The 20790-nt window shown below is 41.8% G+C and overlaps 1 protein-coding gene across 6 annotated transcripts in view; it reads right to left on the reverse strand.

Annotated features, from left to right (window-relative positions):
• Positions 1-20790, reverse strand: part of HMGCR (3-hydroxy-3-methylglutaryl-CoA reductase) — a 52198-nt gene that overhangs the window by 14341 nt on the left and 17067 nt on the right. For 2 of the 6 annotated variants that reach the window (XM_061620833.1, XM_061620824.1), the window contains exons 2-6: positions 8173-8360; positions 7743-7854; positions 6263-6350; positions 3463-3547; positions 1291-1396 (exon numbers count right to left, since the gene is read on the reverse strand). In XM_061620833.1, coding sequence (XP_061476817.1) covers positions 1291-1396; positions 3463-3547; positions 6263-6350; positions 7743-7854; positions 8173-8337 — 556 coding nt within the window. In that variant the 5' untranslated portion in view covers positions 8338-8360. Of the gene's footprint in view, positions 1-1290; positions 1397-3462; positions 3548-6262; positions 6351-7742; positions 7855-8172; positions 8361-11906; positions 12149-12201; positions 12324-12390; positions 12598-20790 lie in introns of those variants that run through there. The other 4 variants (XM_061620802.1, XM_061620793.1, XM_061620809.1 and 1 more) reach the window with 4 other exon arrangements.

Raw genomic sequence — 20790 nt, forward strand, 5'->3', positions numbered from 1 at the left:
TGGTCTCCCCGTCATCCCTTTTCCTATGGGAGGCAAGTTAACATACAGCTTGCTACCCAGGACTAGCACTTTTTACAAGATTGCTGGCATTAATAAATATCAAGCAGATTTTAGACACAAAAATATCTTAAAACAAATTTATTTTGTTTAAAAACAATCCCAGACCAACAGCATTTCTTTCTGTGTGTATATATGTTACATCTGCCTTTTGTGTAGATTTTGTGTTAATATGTAGGTTAGGAGGATTAAGAATGACAATTTGAACCCTGGAAAGCTGTGAGTACTCCTTACATGCAGTTTCAAACAATAGGTTAGATCTACAGAACAGTGTAAAATCTTCTGCTTGTGAAATGAGGGTTTCCTGCCCCTCCTCCATACTGAAACCTCCAGCTTTGCCAAAAAGCCAGTACTGAATAATAGGGTGCTAGATAGCATGGAAGGCAGATGATGGATGACAGAGTCAAGTGGGAAACCATACACATCCTCTGCATACGGAGAAGTGTTCTGCTCACGCAAATAACCTCTTTAACCAACTAAATGTTTTACTGATTCATGAGCTCAGGCTTGCAAGAAGTCACTGGCCCCTTAGCATGCTCTCTACGTGATCAGGACAGGAATCTTTTGTAAACTGGAAAGAGCTGATGATTTTTTCCCCTTTCATAAGCAGGTAATATAGGTATATACAAAGACACAGGCAGCATGATTACAAAGCTCATCTTATGGGTACAGTTTAACAAAACCAAAACAGCATAAACTATTTTAAAATCAGCCTACAGTTACCATGTAAAAGAAAGTAAAACACTTTTTCATAATTGAACTAACAACACTTTCCAGTAAGTCCACCAATTAATGCTGACTTATTCAAGACTCTTTGCACACTACAGTAAAATAACGATATTGTTACTGATATGGGATGGAAGTTAATAACATTATCCAAGCAATATTCCTATGCAACACCTTGGCACATACAGGAGTCACATGCCAAATATTTTCCTTATGATCATAACTGCCTTCGTTTATTAGACATATGGCAGGAAAACAGAAGAAAGTTGTACTCCTCATTCCCCACCCCCTCTAGCGTAGAACAAAAGTAAAACTATAAATCCCTTTTGAGTTCTCAAAGGAACATTTCAAAACCACAAAAATAAAAAAACATGGACTCCAGTTCAATCAACACAATTTCCACAGTAAGTCTTGATGCACAGCTACCCATGAGATGCTGATATATTGGTCAGGATCCTGACGCTTGTTTTGTTTTTTGTTTTGCTTCTAAAAAATTTCCTAGCTTACCAGACATTGTGCCAACACCAATGACAAGACATTCAACAAGGGCATCAAGTGTAAATGTAGGGCCCAGGATTGCCATGCCACGTGAAATATTTTCTCTTACTTCATCCTATACGAAATATAAAAAAACCTCAGTTAATATACAACAGTATTGGGGAAACTTTGGCCCTCCAGATGCTGTTGGGACTCAAACTCCCATCAGCATCCAAAGCATGCCCAATGGTCAGGGAAGATGGGAGTTGTAGTCTAGAATCATCTGGAGAGCCACAGATCCCCATATCAGATATATAACTTGGAAAAATGATGTTTGTTAACTACATTGATGGAGAATAAGCAATTAGAAAACAGATCAGTAGCAAGATATCCCAAGTTCCCTGAAATATGGATTTACTTAGAATGAAAAAGATTTACTTAGAATGAAAAGGATTAGACCTCAGGGCAAGCACACATCTTCTCCCTTTGACAGTTGCTACAGCAACACACTTTTAAGACAGGGATGAAATATTACATAACAGAAAATACCTAACGTAATATTAGGCAAGTAGAGACATGAAGATTAGTTTTCTAGTTGTCCCCTTGTTCTGAGAAGATCATTGTACACATCCCTTATCCTTTCTTATTTATTTTTAGATATAATTCGGCATACACTTATACGGCGTGTTACATTCCAGGCCCCCGCTGAAAAGTGAAACCCACCGTAAAGTGGGACATAGCGTGCGATCAGCTGTAGTGCGGGGGGCTTCAGGGGCCAAGCGCTGTCAGCTGGAGTGCGGCGGCTGAAGCTCCCCGCGCTACAGCTCATCGCCAGCTCATCGCCCTGCTGGCACCATATTAGTGGAACGCTGAAAAGTGGGGCCCTACTATATATGGTTTCTGTTGTAACAGAGAAAACTATGCCCTGCCAATGCTAATACAACACGAGACAAGGTATAGGCAGTCCTCTCACTTCTAAGTTCATCTTTGCTAAATTAGGATATAAATGCTATTATAACTCAATACTTGCTTCCTACAGCAAGAAAGTTCAAGAGCCATTGCAGTCAAAATTAACATTTCATCTTAACCCTTTGAAATACCTCTATTGCATATAACTTTGTCAATATAACCAGTGTAATTAAGGTTTCAGGTGTTAAAGCTATAGCAGATTGTGGAACTGGATTGATATAGTTATTTGCATATAACCAACTTTCAAACAAGACAGATCAGGATTACAATGGCTACCTTTCAAGAGTATGAATAGTTTACAAATTTTTATTTGGCAACCACCTCTAGACCTTGATATTTGTTTTACGTAAGTACCTCAGATGCCTTCTCTAAAAATGTGCAGATATGGGCTTCTGCCCAACATCTTATCACAGTGAAGACTGATGCAAAGGATTCATTCAGCTTCATCTATTCTCCTTCAGTAATCCTATCCAGTGGCACATTGACTTTTTTCTCACTTTTCACATTTTCAAATAAAACTTGTATTTAATGTTTTAATAATTTGTTCCTAAAAAATAATTTCGCTTGCTTTGCACAATACAGTTGTTTTCCCTGAGTTTGTATTCTTTTGGGCATTTGCAGCTACAATCTCCTGTCTAGTAGAATGAGAGCTACAAAGCTGGAAGTCCCCAGTCAAATCCTGCCTCTGCCACAATCTTACCAGGCGGCCTTAAGTAGGCCACACACCCCTGCTCAGCTTCCTGTCATATGGGGATAATACTGACCAGTTATATAGGGCTGTCGCAAAGATTACAGCAACTTAATATATGTGAAGCACTCTGAACACCAAAACACTATACAAGCACTAAGCATCAATAATAAATATATACATTTAAATAATAATAAAATTATATTTTATTCACCTGGACAAGATTTGTACTTTCTAAGAAAACCTTAGCTATAGCTTTACTCTGCTTATTAGCCATAATAGCATCCTCCAAGTCTTATTTGTATCTTTCCTAAATAGCAGCGTGGTATTTCATATGTGCTTCTATTACAATAGTTTTAAATAAATTCCAGCATCCTAGAGAAACTGAACTAGACTTTGTTTGAAGTAATCAAGCCTGTGTTTGAGAACCAGCTGCGATGCTCCTTTATTTTTAGGTTATTTTTAAAATTTAATTTGTAAAGAGATCTAAGCTCCAAGAGACCACATTTTTGTGGCATATCTATCAAATGAAGAAGTTGGCTGACCTGTGAATTGGAACTGAGTGCAAATTTGGCTAATGCACTGGCTCTGGAAAGGTCAATCAAAAGCAAGAAGAATGGCAGAGCTTCACTGAAAAGATACAAAAAAATATATTATACACATGCAAAACATAAACTAAAAACACATCTTAAGAGAAAATCCCAATTATGTAGGCCAAAATAACTTATAACTTAAAATGAGCCATGATTTACTTCTTAAGCTTCAAACACGCATTAAATAAAATAATAATAATAATAATAAATTTAATTTTTGTGTCGCCTATCTGGCCGAAGCCACTCTAGGCGACGTACATATTAAAATTCAAGAAAATACAATATAATTACAGAATAAAATACAATGCAGTCAACAATAATCCAGGCATAAAACTATGTAGGGCAATCAGAAACAATAAACAATCACAGAAAAATTAGCCCACCCCGGGGATCCCAAAGGCCTGTCCAAAGAGCCAAGTTTTTAAGGCTCGGCGAAATGTATCCAGGGAAGGGGCATGGCGAAGATCAAACGGGAGGGAGTTCCAGAGAGTGGGGGCCGCCACTGAAAATGCCCTCTCTCTAGTCCCCTCCAACCTAGCTGTTTTCGTTGGTGGGACTGAGAGAAGGCCCTGCGTGGCTGATCTAGTTGGGCAGCTTAATTTGTGGTACTGGAGGTGCTCCTTCAGGTAAACTGGGCCGAGACCGTATAGGGATTTAAAGGTTAACACCAACACCTTGAATTGGGCCCGGAAAACAACTGGAAGCCAATGTAGATGAAATAACACTGGTGTGATGTGATCGCGGCAGCGGCTGTTTGTAAGCAACCGAGCCGCCGCATTCTGCACCAGTTGTAGTTTCCGGACCGTTTTCAAGGGTAACCCCACGTAGAACGCATTGCAGTAATCCAACCGAGAGGTGACCAGGGCATGTACCACCAGTGGGAGCTGATGAATAGGGAGGTAGGGTTGCAGCCTCCGTATGAGGTGTAGTTGATACCAAGCTGCCCGGCTCACTGCCGAAATCTGCGCCTCCATGGACAGCTTGGAATCAAGAACAACCCCGAGGCTGCGAACCTGATCCTTCAGCGGTAAACTCACCCCATTAAGCCTCAGGTCAACAACACCCAACCTTCCCCTGTCACCCACAAGCAGCACCTCGGTCTTATCAGGATTAAGCTTCAGCCTGTTCCTTCCCATCCACCCACTCACGGATTCCAGGCACTTGGACAAGGTCTCCACCTCCAACTCCGGTGAGGATTTAAAAGAGAGGTAGAGCTGCGTGTCATCAGCATATTGGTGACACCGCAGCCCAAAACTCCTGATGATAGCTCCCAGCGGTTTTATATACATGTTAAATAGCATGGGAGAGAGGATAGAACCCTGTGGCACTCCACAAGTGAGGGGCCAAGGGTCTGAAACCTCATCCCCCAATGCTACCTGTTGATGCCTATCAGAGAGAAAGGAACGGAACCACTGTAAAACAGTGCCTCCTATTCCCAATCCTTCCAGGCGATCTAACAGGATACCGTGGTCGATGGTATCAAAAGCCGCTGAGAGATCCAGGAGGACAAGAAAGGTGAATTCTCCCCTGTCTAATGCCCTCCTCATATCATCCACCAGAGCGACCAAGGCTGTTTCAGTACCATGTCCAGTCCTGAAACCCGATTGGTATGGATCCAAATAATCCGTTTCATCCAAGTGTGCTGACAACTGGCTAGCCACCACTCGCTCAATGATCTTGCCCAAAAATGGCAAATTCGAAATGGGGCAAAAGTTGTTCAAGACTTGGGGATCCAAGGAGGATTTTTTCAAAAAGGGTTTTATAATTGCCTCCTTGAGGGCCGGTGGCAGTACACCCTCTTTCAAGGATGCATTTACCACCGCCCTGATCCCTTCGCCCAATTTCTCCTTGCAATTCATAAGGAACCATGATGGGCAAGGATCAGTCAGACAGGTGGTAGGCTTCACCGTTGAAAGTACCTTGTCCACATCCTCAGAAGGAAGAGGCCGGAACCGATCCCACTGAACCGGATTGCAACTGGTCAACTCTGGATCTTCTACTGCATCCACAGCATACGGAATTGAGTTCTTCAGGTGTTCGATTTTATCAGCAAAGTGCCTTGCCAATTTGTCACAGGAAGCCTTAGAGTGCTCCAAGGGTTCCTGAGCAACTGGACCGACCAGGCTTCGGACCACTTGGAACAGCTTCCTGGGACAGCACTCTGCAGATGCAATAGAGGCAGCAAAGAAATCCTTAAATAGTTTTATGCAATGTCTCCCAGTTTTCTGTATCAGATACATGAGGGCACGAAGAATCAATGTTGCAGGCAAAGCCAAGTTTGCATGGAGCACATAGGGTAAATAGCAATAATGATGCAAAGAATACCCCTTTTTGGGAGAGGGGAGAAGCACTCTTTCAGTTCCTCTAGTACAGCACTAAATCACTGAAAGTGAAATGACAAGAATTCTCTGTGGAGGGCTGCCAACCAGATTTTGTGGGCCTAGCATTGGACATTAGAAGGGAATACAAGAATTAAAGGGAAATTAAATCACAGAGACCTCCATGATATAATGTCACTTTACATGTAGGAGACAGCCATGTCAGAAAAAGCATGAGAGATATGCATGTAATTCAATCTTGCAAGTACCCCATCCTGGTGTGAAATGACAGGCTATCCTGGAGTCTGGGTTGTGCTCCTATTTTGTTCTACCTCTCCCATTCTGAATTTCAGGACTAGGCTCAACTGTCAGAAGGACTGCCCTGCATAGATGAAGATATATTTTTCAAACACATAACAATGAATAATACGTACTTCAAGCCTGTCAATTCTTTATCAAGAAAATGAATCACTACGGTACTGAAGACAAAACTTGAGAAGATTGTGAAGAGCCCAGCAATACCTACCAAAAAAGAGAATGAATTCAATGTAAAAAGATATTAAACACACATACTTTCTTGCTAAGCAATATTTAAACCTAATCCAAATTCCTCCTTTTGCAGCAAGCATGGACATATTGGATTCTACCATGCAACTGTTACACCAGTTTGCTTCAGCTTACATACATGATAAACTTAAGTGAACAGATAACATTCTATCTGTTAATGCACTTCTATCATTATGGCCTTATAATAATTCTAAGGAAAAATTCAGAGTACAGAGTGCTTTACTATTCTTATATCCTTTTCTTTAATTTCAAATAGAAGATTTTTGGACAAGTTTTCTAGCCAACCAACACAGCCAAGAAACAAGGCTGATGTTGAATTGCCCTGTAATTCAGGCCAGGTTCTTTAGATTACAGAACTGAGTTCCTGATCTGCTTGGGGGCCAAATTCAATCCTCAAAAGGATACGATCCTGCTAACCAAAATGGTGAGACATATTCTTATCCATGTTCATCTAGAACTGCCGAAGTAGCAATGGGCCTCTGCCGTTTGTCCCTTACACATTCACCTGTAGATAAGCAGGTTCACTTTCCATTGCAAACAAGTCCCTTTGGTTAGATCAGTATAATACTGGAACATACAATTAATCAACAGAACTATTACATGGAACTTCTGCATCCCTAACCAATGAAGATGGCCCTCAAGCTAAACCACTCATGTACAACTGTTCCAGTTGGCAGGAACTGAAGTCCTCAAACGGAAGGTGATCAGGTTCTCCTCAGTTATTTCAACACCTATCATGTTGAATAACTGCTGTAAAATGTAACGGGTTGGGTCCAGAGTACCCTGTCCTTTCATTTACAGAAGGCACAAAGATCCCGTGGAGGATCCCTACTGGAGAAATGGGGACAAGACGTTTTCACCAATACCCTCTTCACTGCCTCTCATGCTGCTCTGGAGGATCCTCCAACCCTTCAGAAAAGAGGGAGTTCTTCAGGGAGCTGCAGAGGGAATGAAGAATTGGCAAAATGGCATTCCTCAAACCCTTCCTCTTACATGAGTGGAGGTTCACTAAGTGTAAATATGAATCCAACCCACTGACAAAAATTGTGTCCGCTGCATCCTTCATGTTTCCCTGCTAGATTGAGGCTGAGCACCAATTTTCAAACAGGACCTGGCCCAGACTGTAAACAAGAAGTGCCGTGAGAACTGGACATTTTCAGCCATTTGTTCCTTATTGCGTTTATGACCCAAATTGTCAACCTTTTGTTTATGTTGGCCCCAGTTTAGGAGAACCTGTTTTTATGTATGGATCAGGTCACATGTCTTTTGGAGTAATTTATGACACATTTGCTGCTTGTTTTTTTTTTAACTAACGTATAAAAATAATATTACAAATCAAGGTATTACCTAAAATATATTTTGATCCAAGCTGCCTCAGATTCTGAAACTGGAAGTATATATAAAGGATTGCTATACAGCGTGTGATTGTTAGGATTATGATATCACTGCTCAAAACATCCTGCAAGAAAGAAACATCATTTAAGAACATTTTTTTAAATGAGTAAACAGTGCATTGTTGGAACAGTTTAAGAAAACCCATACCAGTATTTTAAGTGTTTATCTGAAATATTAGTATTTTTGAAGGACTGCATTTCACTAAACCCTACAACTGAAAACTCACTACATCAAAAGCTGCAATCTACTTATGGATAGACGTACACACTGATTAGAATTCTATCCAGTTAAATCAACAGGTAGCTTCAGTGAAGGAACTTTTAATTAAGAATTTCAACAGGATTACAGCAAATAGTATTTAAAAAAAATTTTAACTTCTTACATCTTCAAATTTGGGGCATTCATAATTCCAGCCACAGATCTTGTCATTACCAGTGAACATTTTCATAGACATCATACAGATGGTAAGAGTTACAGTTCCCACAATGACCTCCCATGGGTGTGAGGCCACAAAAAGGCCATGCATTCGAAAGAGTCTGGACAGCATTTTCAAAAGTTGTTTCCCCAAATCTAGGACAAAACACAAACCAACAAAAGAATGGTTAGTATAGTAAATTATGCATTTATGTATAAACGCCTAAATTTTAAGGAATTCCACAAAGGTTCAGCACATGACCAGTTATACTTAAGGCATTAATTCACAAAAACAAAAAAGCTACTACAGAAACTCCTGCCTTTTAAAAGACTTCAGAGCCCATTTCCTCCAAGAATGCTTCAAGAAGATTTAAACACCATCCTTCTAGGCCACATGGAGGTTCCTCCTCCACAGAGCAAACAAAATCAACTTAATAGTGGGCCAAACTCCTCAGCACTTGCACCTGGTATAGTCTTTTCATAGAATTATAGAGTTGAAGAGGTCTCAAAGGACATCTTGTCCAGCCCCCTGCCAATGCTATATGTGAACACAGGGCTTAATGTCTCTGAACAAATAGAAAATTTATTTCCTTTCTGAAATACTTGTTTGTCCTGTTGACATTGGTGCCCTGTCTCTCTCCCTCAGATCACTTATTTCAATGAACAGCAGCCACACAGATGCTGCCACTACATGAGATGTGTTCCGATACAATATGACAGACATTCAAATGAGGGGGGACAGGTTTTGGTTTCACTCTGGTACAGTAGTTTGCCTGCATGACATGTAGGAAATGGAATGCCAGCAACCTCCATGGCACTCTTATGAGGTGAGGCACGGGGAACAAAGTTTTCACAATGCATGACAAGGTACCGCCTTATAAATTCAGCTGCAATTCCTATGCAATGCCGAGTGCACACCTGCTTGCTATGGCATAGCCAGAACTATTTCTGGTTTGTATCCCCAATTCTAGCAGCCACCTAGAGCGTAAACTACTGACCAGGTCAGTTAAATTCTGGTTTACTGGCAACACTAGATGTGCATATTTCTGATGACTGCTTGTGTGTATACTTTATGCTTCCTTTCTAAACTATGTCCCTTTTCCTGATGAGAGATCTGCAGTTACAAGCACTCGGCAGTGGAAGGCGGGTAGAGATTTACAGCCCCTAACAGCATCCAGGCACTCATAGAAGTTGGGCCATGTCACTCAGCTAAGGGACAGCACAAAAAGCTTTCTGAAGACAGGTGAAGGACATGAGTGGGAAGCCTACTTCTAGAAGGGGGTCTCAGTGCATGACTACTGGAGGTTTGGCGTATCAAGGGCCTTCACCCCTGGTTGGTGTTATTTGATGAAAACATGATTCAGTACAAAGGTAGGCTGCCAGTTACACAATGGTGTTCCTGATTATGCTATATGAATTACACTTGAAACAATATGCAGTCAAACAATATCAAACTGGTCATCTATCTTCTCTGCATTCTCCTAGAGGAGGAAAACTAGGTGTTTAATGTGAAATATGACTCCAGCAAACACAGAAAGGCTTACTATGAGAGTCAATTTCAATTATGCTTCATGGAGAATATACATTTTACTATAAAATAAGAAGCAACGTACACAGTGTATCTGCTATCTAGTGTCTCAAATCTTTTTTGTTTTCTATAAAAAGGGGACATAATTTCCAAGTACACTTCTTGTGGATTTTTCTCACCCAGAAAACCCGGCCTCTGTAATGCCAAATGACAATTAGTTCAAGTTTGAAAACGGACATTCAATTGGCTGCCTACCACAATTAAAACTTTCCTTCTGGAGACCAGGCAAGGAAGGTAACTAAAATTATAAAAGATATATTTACAAGGATAAGTTAGTATGCTGTGTTTTCAAGTGATACAGGATTCAAAACCTATCTTCATAACATTTTCTAAAGCAAAAGTGTTGTGTATACTTGAAAGTGGAGACTTTGTGGGCAAAATTAAAATACAACCTTCCCCTGCATGTATCTTATAGTTCTTTTTCTTCATTAAAAAAACTAGTGTCTGTCAACACTTGTATTGTGTGCTGGCCTATTCATATGGACCATTCATATAGTGTTAGCATGCCAAAGGTCAACAACCCCAGCAGGTCTGCTGCAGATCTAATGCTACATGTAAATAGATTGGTGCATATGTTAAGTGTGCTCAAAAATGATGAGACAGGGAACATTTACGTCACTCTGTTTCATCCCTTAAGCTTACTTTGAAACATTTTAAGTAACATAAACAAAACATTTCCTCAAGAGAAAGTGGGAGTTCTGCCCTCATAACAGAACAACAAATAATTCACAAGCAATCTGGGTTTATTTTCCATCAGTCAGGTTGGCTACTACACTTTTTTTTCATTGATACTCATCACCAATCATGGAGCATCTTCATTAATTTTTCAGAAAGGTGAAGTCAGCCACCAAGCAGTGATACAGGATTTGAAGAGTAAGTCAGACTGACCATTCTATTATAAATGCCAACACTTCTATGAAGTATGGAATATTACGAACGCTATGTAAAAGGCATAACTATTTATGCCTCATAAATTGAGTTTACACTCAAATCAGATTAGATTATAGTTGAAATGATCTGTTGAAGTCAGAAAATTTTTATTTGAAGTGCTACACAATCTTCTGCACAGACTCCTAAAGAAGATCTTCATCTCCTTTGAACACTCACTTTTGCCTCCCTATATGAGGTTCTGGCATGGCCAATACAGAACATTTTGCAAATATTACTCTTCACAATCACAAAGATATTATCTTCATTCAATCAATACCAAGTCTCCAAGTAAAGAAAGCTATCTGTCGTACCAGGAAAACTTCACAACTAGAAATCCTTAAATTAATGTGAAGAGACCAGGAATGTAAACTGGGTTACACAGATCAATACACAACAGAAATATTATACTAGCAAGTATAATAAAATATGACTAGTCACGTTAATCTTTATTCAGTTTAGAAACCTGTATACACATACTACACTTTTACGAAGTAACTTTCCTTGAGTATCATTCACTGAGCACTATTACCTTTCAGACACTGAAATGCATGTCAGCAAGTCACTTAAAGCAATTTATTTTGACCAAGTAGTTAGTACAGAAATTCACAGGTACACCATCTTTTTGTATCTCCTTGAAATAATTCTTGTTCCCTAGTTTGTTCAGACCTAAGCAATATTTTCCCAGTACAACTACAGGGAAATGGAAGTTCCAGAACTAGAGTCACCTATATGTAAAAGGTGAAATCAGCCCAAATTAAGACTGCAGTGAACTTGCTACCACTTGTTCCCAAATTAAAGCAATGTTTGGAAATACACCCATTATTGACTAGAAAATAATGTAAATAAGGATACTGATGAATTATTTAAATCTGACATTGTACCAAGGAAATCCAACTAAGCCAATCCTTGACAGCCAGTGGCTTGACAGCCAGTGTTGTGTAATTTTAAATGAAGTGCAATCTTTTAATTGGAATAAAAGGCAGAACTAAATTTTAGAAAGTGAGCTTTTGATACAATTAAACACTACTGCTCTGCAAATATGCTGCTACCAACCATACCCAAAATACATCCTTGCTATACTGAAAACGCCAAAAATAAAAAATAACGTGGGTAAGGGGAAGTAATCAACAACGCCTTGCATCAGCGCTATAATGGCTCCTTATTTTAAAGCGGCATCTGATTACCTCTTACTTAGGAATGGCCATGCTCCACTGCATTCTCTCGTGCAAAGATCACTGTTTATGGACGCTCTTTTTATCTTTTGGGTTTTGGTTTGTTAACCTAGTTTCTACTACTACTTGTAGTCAAGGAGTGAGTCCTCCTGCACTGCTTTCCTGGACCATCAGTACGATGATGAGGACTGACACCAAAGCAGCAGACAGAGGAGGGAGGCCGATGCGCCCTCCACACACATCGAGTCCCCAAGGTGCCGTCGCAGTCAAGCCCCGCCCGCCTGCCTCACACCCTATCCTGCCCTACCATCGCCCGGCCGACGTTCTCGCTTCGCTTGACCCGAGAGATGGCGGACGCCCTTAGCCAGGCTCGGAAGCCCCGACGCTTCCACAGGAAGGAAGCCGCTCCCTGACGGAGCCTGTGACAGACCCAACAAGAAGGTCCCCTCCAGAGGCAGGAGGGGCTGCCCTAGGTGCGCCTGATTAAAATCCCTACCTCAACACAACACGGCAAACGCTACTGAGTCCGTGCAGCGACTCATACCTCCTTCAACGACCGACTGAGGCTAACAAGCCACTTGCTTCCTCTCCCTTACTCCTCCTCGCTGCAGACTGAAGCACCCGCTCTCTTCGCTGCGCAAGGACACCAGGCTCACGACACCCCGACCAGTGGCCATCGCCCGATCGGGCAGCCAATGGTAAGCGCTCGACACGCCCATCTTGGCGCGCGTCATCCGTTCCGTCACCTTAGCAACCGGTGAGGGAAGCTGCGCAGCGTCCGACTGATCAGGAGGGGGCCACGCGCCATCTCGCCACGAGAACACCGGCCAATGAATCGCCGCTCAAATCTCCTCGCGCCTCCTGAGTGGCTCATGGCCGCTGGCCTTTTTTGTATTTGGGTTTCAGCGAGCCTATTGGCTTTGTGCTTGTCAGCGGGAGAGAAGAAAGCTCGGAGGACTCTATATCTCCATTCCGCCTTCGTGATCCTTCTAAGCGCTTACCCGCTTGAATATATTTGTCACATTTTTTCTAGCAGTGCTTTTATTTATTTATTAAATTATCTATACTTGTAACAGTTTTCTGACATTCTAGCAAATTTAATTAACTTCCCCGTCATGTAACAGGAAATTACTACTAAAGAAGGTATCAGCCCTATGATTTCGAAAGAGAAATGTATAAACCCTATAATTGACACACCCAACTGCACCAGGATGGCCATTGTTACTGTCATTGATCTCTGACTACTTGGAACTACTTTCTCCTTTCTCCGTATTCAGTAATGACACTAATCTCTTTACAACGTTGCAAACATACAGCCCTCCCTCTCCAGCTCATTGGCAAACTCTCCCTGTTCTCTTGCTTAGGCTGCTGCAGTCTTCTCTCACAGCTTGGTCCCCTCGTGTCCATCCATTTCCAGAAAGATAGCCGTGTTGGTCCGTTAGAGCAAAAAGCCTTGTGGCTCTTTAAAAAACTAGCACGTTTTATTTTGGCATAAGCAGTATCTGTAGTGGGAAAGGAAACCATTCTCTCGTTTCAGACCCAAATTAATAGGACTGAACGTCTTGATGAACAATCAGCAATCCAAAGGCTTCCAAATCTATAGCTGAAAATTGTTCTGAATTTTACACTTCTGTACCCATCCTTCCTCGCCACAACTCTTCTACATATAAGAAACAGCCCATAGATCTATACAGGACTCACTCAGCCTTTTCTACCTTCCTGCCCTTTGGAACTGCTGCCCATAATGCCTGTATGATGCCACTTCTCTTACTTCCTTCAAATTCCTCCTCAAAGCTCATCTTTTCTATTAAGCATTTGCACAATTACTAGTTCCCACATGTAACAAAACCTAAGAATGTGCAACTGAACTGACCACATATTGCTATCTCTGTTTATCCTTGCCTCTACTTCCTTGTCCCTTGTCTCGTTTCCACTGTGTCTAATGTAAGCTCCTCAGGGCAGAGAACAGTCCTGTTATACTCCGTATAACACCATCAGGCTGCATAAATAAAGTGACAGTAGATTTCTTGCCCTTATGGTAGTGCTAACATTGTTCTCGGGCTGAAGGAAAAGAGTTTATTCAGTGTAATAAAAATATTATCTAGATGACATACACAGGAAAACTGACAAAATGTTAAAATTCAATAAAAATGTAAATAAAACCAACCTAGCAATAGTACAATAATAAATTCAATATACAAATCAAACCTAAGGAACCAGTTCATGGTTCAGCATAACAAGAACTCAGCCCAGCTACAAAAACTAAATCCAACTAAATTGCTATAATCCTGCAGAGGCTAAAATGAAATAATAATGATTTTAAAAGGTAATACAGTTGTTCAAAGATGTTAAAAGGTCTGGAAGAACAAAACACATTAGTTTTGCATGGCACCAAACAGATATTAAAGTAAGATGCCAGGCACGTCTCTATAAAGAGAGCATCCATGGGAGGTGGGGGAGAATGAGGGCACTGTCAAAAAAGGTTCCAAGCCACATAGGGCTTTATAGGTCAAAACCAGCAATTTTAATTGGGCCCAGACACAAACTGGAAGCTTTTTATATATACATGGTAAGCTTGCATCAGTTGATTAGTCATGATGCAACTTTAATTTCTTGCATACTGTGACAACATAGCTTTGTGTCTGATTAGGATTCCACGATTAAACTTGCCTGTGAGAAGCCTTTATAAAATAGCATTACACCATACCCCCCAATTTGCTGTATTAGCTGTGACACAGGTATAGTTATTTATCAAGGCACTCCTGTCATCCTGATGTGACTACAATTCCTGAGTGCCCTTAAACACTAAGAAAGACGGAGGAAGTACACTAGAGTTACGTGTGGCAATATTGTACAAGCTTCACAGAACAATGTATGAAGCAAGAGGTGCAGACAATCCACTACAAACAAACTTTCATTGCAACAATGGCTTGTTGCCACAGTAAAAGACCCATCTGGAGGTGCCCTGGAATTGCATGTAACCAGTTCCATTTTCTGAGGTAAATACTATTTTTCTCAGGCAAGTTATCAATGCCAGACTCACCCTGCAACTCTAGCTTTCAGTTACACCTGGTGGACAAAAACATACATTACTATTTTACTCTAGCTCCAAGTCGCTCCCATGGCTGGCTTTTCAATCTGTGTACATGTGACATTAGCCACAATCCAAAGGTATCCTGAATTCAATGGTTCCCAAACTTTTCCGCCTATAGACCACTTGAAAATTGCTGATGGTCTTTGTTTACCACTCAAAGTTTTTTCTCCTTGTTGTAGGAATTGTAATACACTATGTTAGGTGCTGTATGATTTTTCATTGTACTTTGATTGCTTCTTTTATTTCATTTAGTTGATAGAATTCAGATTGTAACACAATAAAATACAATTTAAGAAATAAAAGAAGCAATAAAAATACAATTAAAAATATGAATATTTAATGTGGACATGCTGGAGAAGGGCTGAATAAAGCTTGTGGACAATTGAGGGTCCCCAGACCACAATTTGGGAACCCCTGCTGAAGTTTCTTGTGAAATATTGCTGTTTAATATGTTTTTTCCAAAGCCAGCTTTGATCAGATTTGAGAACTGCAGTATTATTCAAACTGCAGTGAATCCCAGGTGTGTACATTTGAGTGCCTACCTTTTCTGTGAGAGATGGATCTACATGTCTGACAACAGCGCATGGATGGCGGGTGTAACTCAGAGGAACATCCTCTTTAGTCTTTCCAAATTCCTTGCACCTCTGGGTAAGGAGCTAATCAGGCTGCCTTGTAGGACAGTGGCATGGTCCCACTGGTCTCTGCTGGAAGCCAGTCCTGGTTCAAGTTGGCTTTCCAGTTGTTACTGGCATGGCTGTTGGAAGTGGGGCAAGTCCAACTCCCGTTTTGTTTATGTTCCAGAAGGGAGATAGAGTTAGGGTCCTCCAGATGGCTAGGCTTGACTACCTTTACCTGTGATGCTCTGACTGACTTCCTTCCGTCATTAGACTGATATGTCTTAGGGAAGCTTATTTGCCCCTCCTCCTTCCGCCCTTAAGAACATAAGAAGAGCCTGCTGGATCAGGCCAGTGGCCCATCTAGTCCAGCATCCTGTTCTCACAGTGGCCAACCAGGTGCCTGGGGGAAGCCCGCAAGCAGGACCCGAGTGCAAGAACACTCTCCCCTCCTGAGGCTTCCGGCAACTGGTTTTCAGAAGCATGCTGCCTCTGACTAAGATGGCAGAGCACAGCCATCATAGCTAGTAGCCATTGATAGCCCTGTCCTCCATGAATTTGTCTAATCTTCTTTTAAAGCCATCCAAGCTGGTGGCCATTACTGCATCTTTCCTTCTCTTCTTTTACTGTCCGAGAGAGAGGAGACACCTTTGTCTCTCCTGAGCCATGAAGGCGGCTCCCAAACCTGGGTGTTGCGCCTCCAACTTAGAACTAGGTATGCCTTTCTATCTACTATGTATTTCTATAAATAAAGTAGCTTTTCTTATTTTACTAAGTCTTAAGTCTCAGTGATCTCAATGCAGGGTAAAAAGCCTGCAACTTAGGTAAACACACACCCTGGCACACATGCATTTCAGACAGTTGACGTTCTCTGCTAACATTTATACAAATTTACACAACAATGGCACAGTTGTAACAGCATGTGCCTATGACAGACCAGCATCTAGTTCATTGTAAACTGTAGATTTGGCAACCATAAAGCATCCTAGACTACTCTCCCTCTTGTTTTCCTGTTCAGACTTACCAAAAGACATGGATGCAGGCCTCTATTGCAACAATGTTCAAATTAATAATTTGGCAGTTCTAGGAGAACATGCAAACCCTGAATTAAATGTTGACATTACTTGGCAGATTTCCCTCATACCTAACAGAACAACCCCATTGTTCAAAGACAGCATTAGAAAGCAAAACTAGTTTTTTCTCAAGACTGTCAGCGAGAAATACATCCACAGCATAAGATAACCTCATATATAGACCCCTCCTTTTCACATTGATTTGTGAGAGGAAAAAGTGTATTTAAGAGCAGGGTTTGAGATCCAAGTTGACAATGTAAGGTCCAACTTGCAACTATGCTCCCAAGGAACACAGAGTAGGACTTCAGGCCACAAGTTGGGAAGGGCGTCTGTGTCTCGTTGTAAACCCTGAGGCAAATAAATTTCTTCCTGCTTTTTGATCAAAGCTCCTTCACTTCACTACAGCTGTATTCCATTGGCCATCCTTGGGCCTAGGATAGGTAATCTCTGTTACCTGATATTTCTTATGGCAGCGGGGACCTTTTATTAACAGTCAGCATGGATTTTTTGCATTCCGCAGTGTTACATTGAAAATACCCCCATGCCATTCTGATGCTTCCCATAAGCTCATTTCAAAACAAAACCTTACAAAACTTATAGTCCTGATCCCAGAAACGCTTGCTTAACAACACTCTAAATTTTCATGGCAATACACAAAACAGTCAGACAGAATTAAGAGTTCAAAGTGCAAAAAGAGAGAAAAAGCAGAGCCCTTTTGGACTTTTTTCTGTCAGAATTCTCATAATTTGTTGAAATTAATTAAATATCAGCCATGTTCACAGAGCACCTGTAATCCTATTACTGACCTTGTCCCATACTCTGACCTTCATCTTCTGCAGTTTAAAAGTTAAAAAAAAGCCTGGCTGAGTTTTAATTAATTTAAGAAATTTAGCTTTGAACTCGATAAAGCAAGGCATGCTCAGTAAGAACCAACTGTCAGTGTTCTAAAAGCCACACTCACAGCTGCTGGGCTTGCCTAATCAGGGGACCACACCCATACCAGACCTTTATTTCACTTTAGACAATCACTGCTTCCCCCAAAAAAATCCTGGGAAGAGTACCTTGTGAAAGGTGTTGAGAGGAGACTCCTATTCACCTGACAGAGCTCCAGTGGCCAGAGTGGTTTAACAGTCAGCTGCTCTGATGGAAGCTCTGTGAGAGGAACAGGGCATCTCCTAGCAACTCTCAGCACCCTTCACTAACTACACTTCCCAGGATTCTTTGCGAGAAGCCATGACTGTCTGAAGTGAATAAAGGTTTGCTGTGGATGTGGCCAGGGACAACTTTGGTTTCAGTTTGGGTGGGAGGCTACATGTGCCTGCTCTAGAATAAAAAGGTGGGGGAAACCGGGAAAAAGAATGATACTGTTCATAATGTTTTCCTTTTGGAATGGAAAGGGGCTTCCCCTCTGTCCAGTACCCACCCATCCAATCTCCTCCTCTCCCCTCCCCTCCATGCCCCTCCCACAGGTCAGTTTCACCTATCCTAAGCATGATTGCACAGGAGTAAATCCCACTGAACTCAAAAAGCATGCAAACGATCAAAGCTGCCCTCCCCTTCTCCTCCCACGTATTCCCACCCTCTTGCCCCTTCCTTCACCTCCCCATCCCATTCCAACCCCTCCTTCCCCCACCTCCTCTTTCCTCTCCCCTTCGCCCTCCCCCTCCTCCTCCCCCATGGCCAGTTTTACCTATCTTAAGCATGATTGCACAGAAGTAAATCCCACTTAACTCAATAAGCCTGCAAATAGTCAAACCTGCCCTCCCCTCCTCCTCCTCCTCCCTCCCATCCCTATTGCCCCTTCCCTCCCCCTTCCTCTACCTCCCCTTCCTTCCCCCTCCCCTTCCAATTCCCTCCTTCCCCCTCCTTCTGCTCTCCTCTCCCCCCTTCCTCCTTCCCTTCCCTTCCCTTCCCTTTCCTCTCCCCTCCCCCTCCCCCTCCCCCATGGTCAGTTTTACCTATCCTAGCCATGACTGCAGGGGAGTAAATCCCACTGAACTCAATAAGCATGCCAATGATCAGACCTGCTTTCCTCTCCTTCCCTCCCTTCTCCTCCATTCTTCCTCTCCTCCTCTTCCCCTGCCCACTCCAGGCCTTCCTTCCCACTGTCATTTTTACCTATCCTAACCATGATTGCACGGGAGTAAATCCCACTGAACTGAATAAGCATGCAAATGATCAATCCATTCTCTGCAAACTTGCACAGGATCTCATTTCTTATCTCCCAGCTTAAAAAGCAGAGAAATTCACGAATAGGCAAAAAACCTTGCAGTTTAAGAGTGTACCTATAGCCAACAGATATTTCTAATCAAACTTTAAAAAGCAGGGAAATTGGGCAGCTATAGTGAATGCACCAGAGGAGGAGGAGACCTAACTTCCTCTCAGAGATATTGTACTGCCCTACACATTTGTCAAAATGCAAACACAATTGGGTTGGTCTTTCACAGTTCAATCCATTTCCTGTGTAGCTTGGAAGAATTTGGTAATGTGCCCCTGACCATATGGTGAGTGGTGGCAACACCTGCAATCAGAACAGAAACAAGACATGTACTGTGCTGATCTCGTTTTAGCAGGGAGGAAGCAACAATATTAAAACAGTTGATACCGTTCAGATAGTCACTTTAAATATGTTCGATTTTCTTTACAATTTTAGTGAAGTTTCCAATAGTAAATCATTTTCTTTTGTTTCTGTTTCTGTGAATATATGAATTACAGCAACACTTTGTAACACTAAAAAAAAGGTCCAAAACCAAATGTGGAATGATGGCACTGACTGTTCTGCAGAATAGTTTCCAATGGACATGAGGAGTGTCTCAGTTTGCACAAGATAAAACAGTGGGAGGTGAATTATATTCTAGCAAATTTCTAGGTGTGCTCTATGTTTTTAATTGACCATGCCCACCTTTCCTTAAGTGGAGTAGTTTAAGCATAGCAGGCTGAAAACATGCATCTTGGGTAGGCCAAGTTTGTTTTTTCCAACAGCTAGAGTCATTGCTTAAGTAGCAACATATTGTAATCAGTCTGATTTTACATCAAACTGCAGTTTCAGATTCAACTGTTAATGCACCCAAAATAGAAATACAGCATAACCTACAGTTTGAAACGCAAAAGGCTATCTTCGCCATCATATGACATTGACCAATAAAACGGCGTTGAAATTAATAAAAATAAATACGATACAGATTTCTAGGACAAATAATGAAATATTTATTTATTTTATTTATTTATTATTTCAATTTATATACCGCCCTTAGCAGAATAGCTCTCAGGGCGGTGAACAAACAAGATAAAATACAATATATCATAATAAAAATCATAAAAACATATACAAACAAACAACAACAAAAACACTACAAAAACACAATACGACAAAAATTAAAAAATACGGATTAAAAGATTAAAATGGTTAAGAAAATTTAAAATGCCTGGGAGCATAAAAAGGTCTTTACCTGGCGCCGAAAAGATAGAAGTGTAGGCGCCAGGCGTACCTCTTCGGGGAGGCTGTTCCACAACTCAGGGGCCACCACAGAAAAGGCCCTAGATCTAGTAACCACCCTCCGGGCTTCCCGATGGGTTGGTACCCGGAGGAGGGCCTTAGATTCTGAACGAAGTGAACGGGTAGGTTCGTATCGAGAGAGGCGTTCCACAAGGTATTGAGGTCCCACGCCGTGTAAGGCTTTATAGGTAAGAACCAGCACCTTGAATCTCGCCCGGAAGCAAATAGGAAGCCAGTGCAGACGCGCCAAGACAGGTGTTATATGCGAAGACCGACTGGTCCTCGTCAATAGTCTGGCAGCCGCGTTCTGCACCAGCTGAAGCTTCCAAATTGTCTTCAAGGGCAGCCCTACGTAGAGCGCATTACAGTAATCCAATCTTGAAGTTACCAGAGCGTGAACAACGGAGGTGAGGTCGTCCCTGTCCAGATAGGGGCGTAGTTGGGCTACCAGACGAAGATGGTAAAACGCATTCCGTGCCACCGAGGCCACTTGGGCCTCGAGAGACAGGGAAGAGTCGAGAAGAACCCCCAAACTACGTACCTGTTCCTTCAGGGGGAGTGTAACCCCATCCAGAACAGGGTTAACATCCACCATCTGAGCAGGGAAGGCATTCACCAA

Source organism: Rhineura floridana, chromosome 1 (genome assembly GCF_030035675.1).
Source record: "Rhineura floridana isolate rRhiFlo1 chromosome 1, rRhiFlo1.hap2, whole genome shotgun sequence".
Lineage (NCBI taxonomy): Eukaryota > Metazoa > Chordata > Lepidosauria > Squamata > Rhineuridae > Rhineura > Rhineura floridana.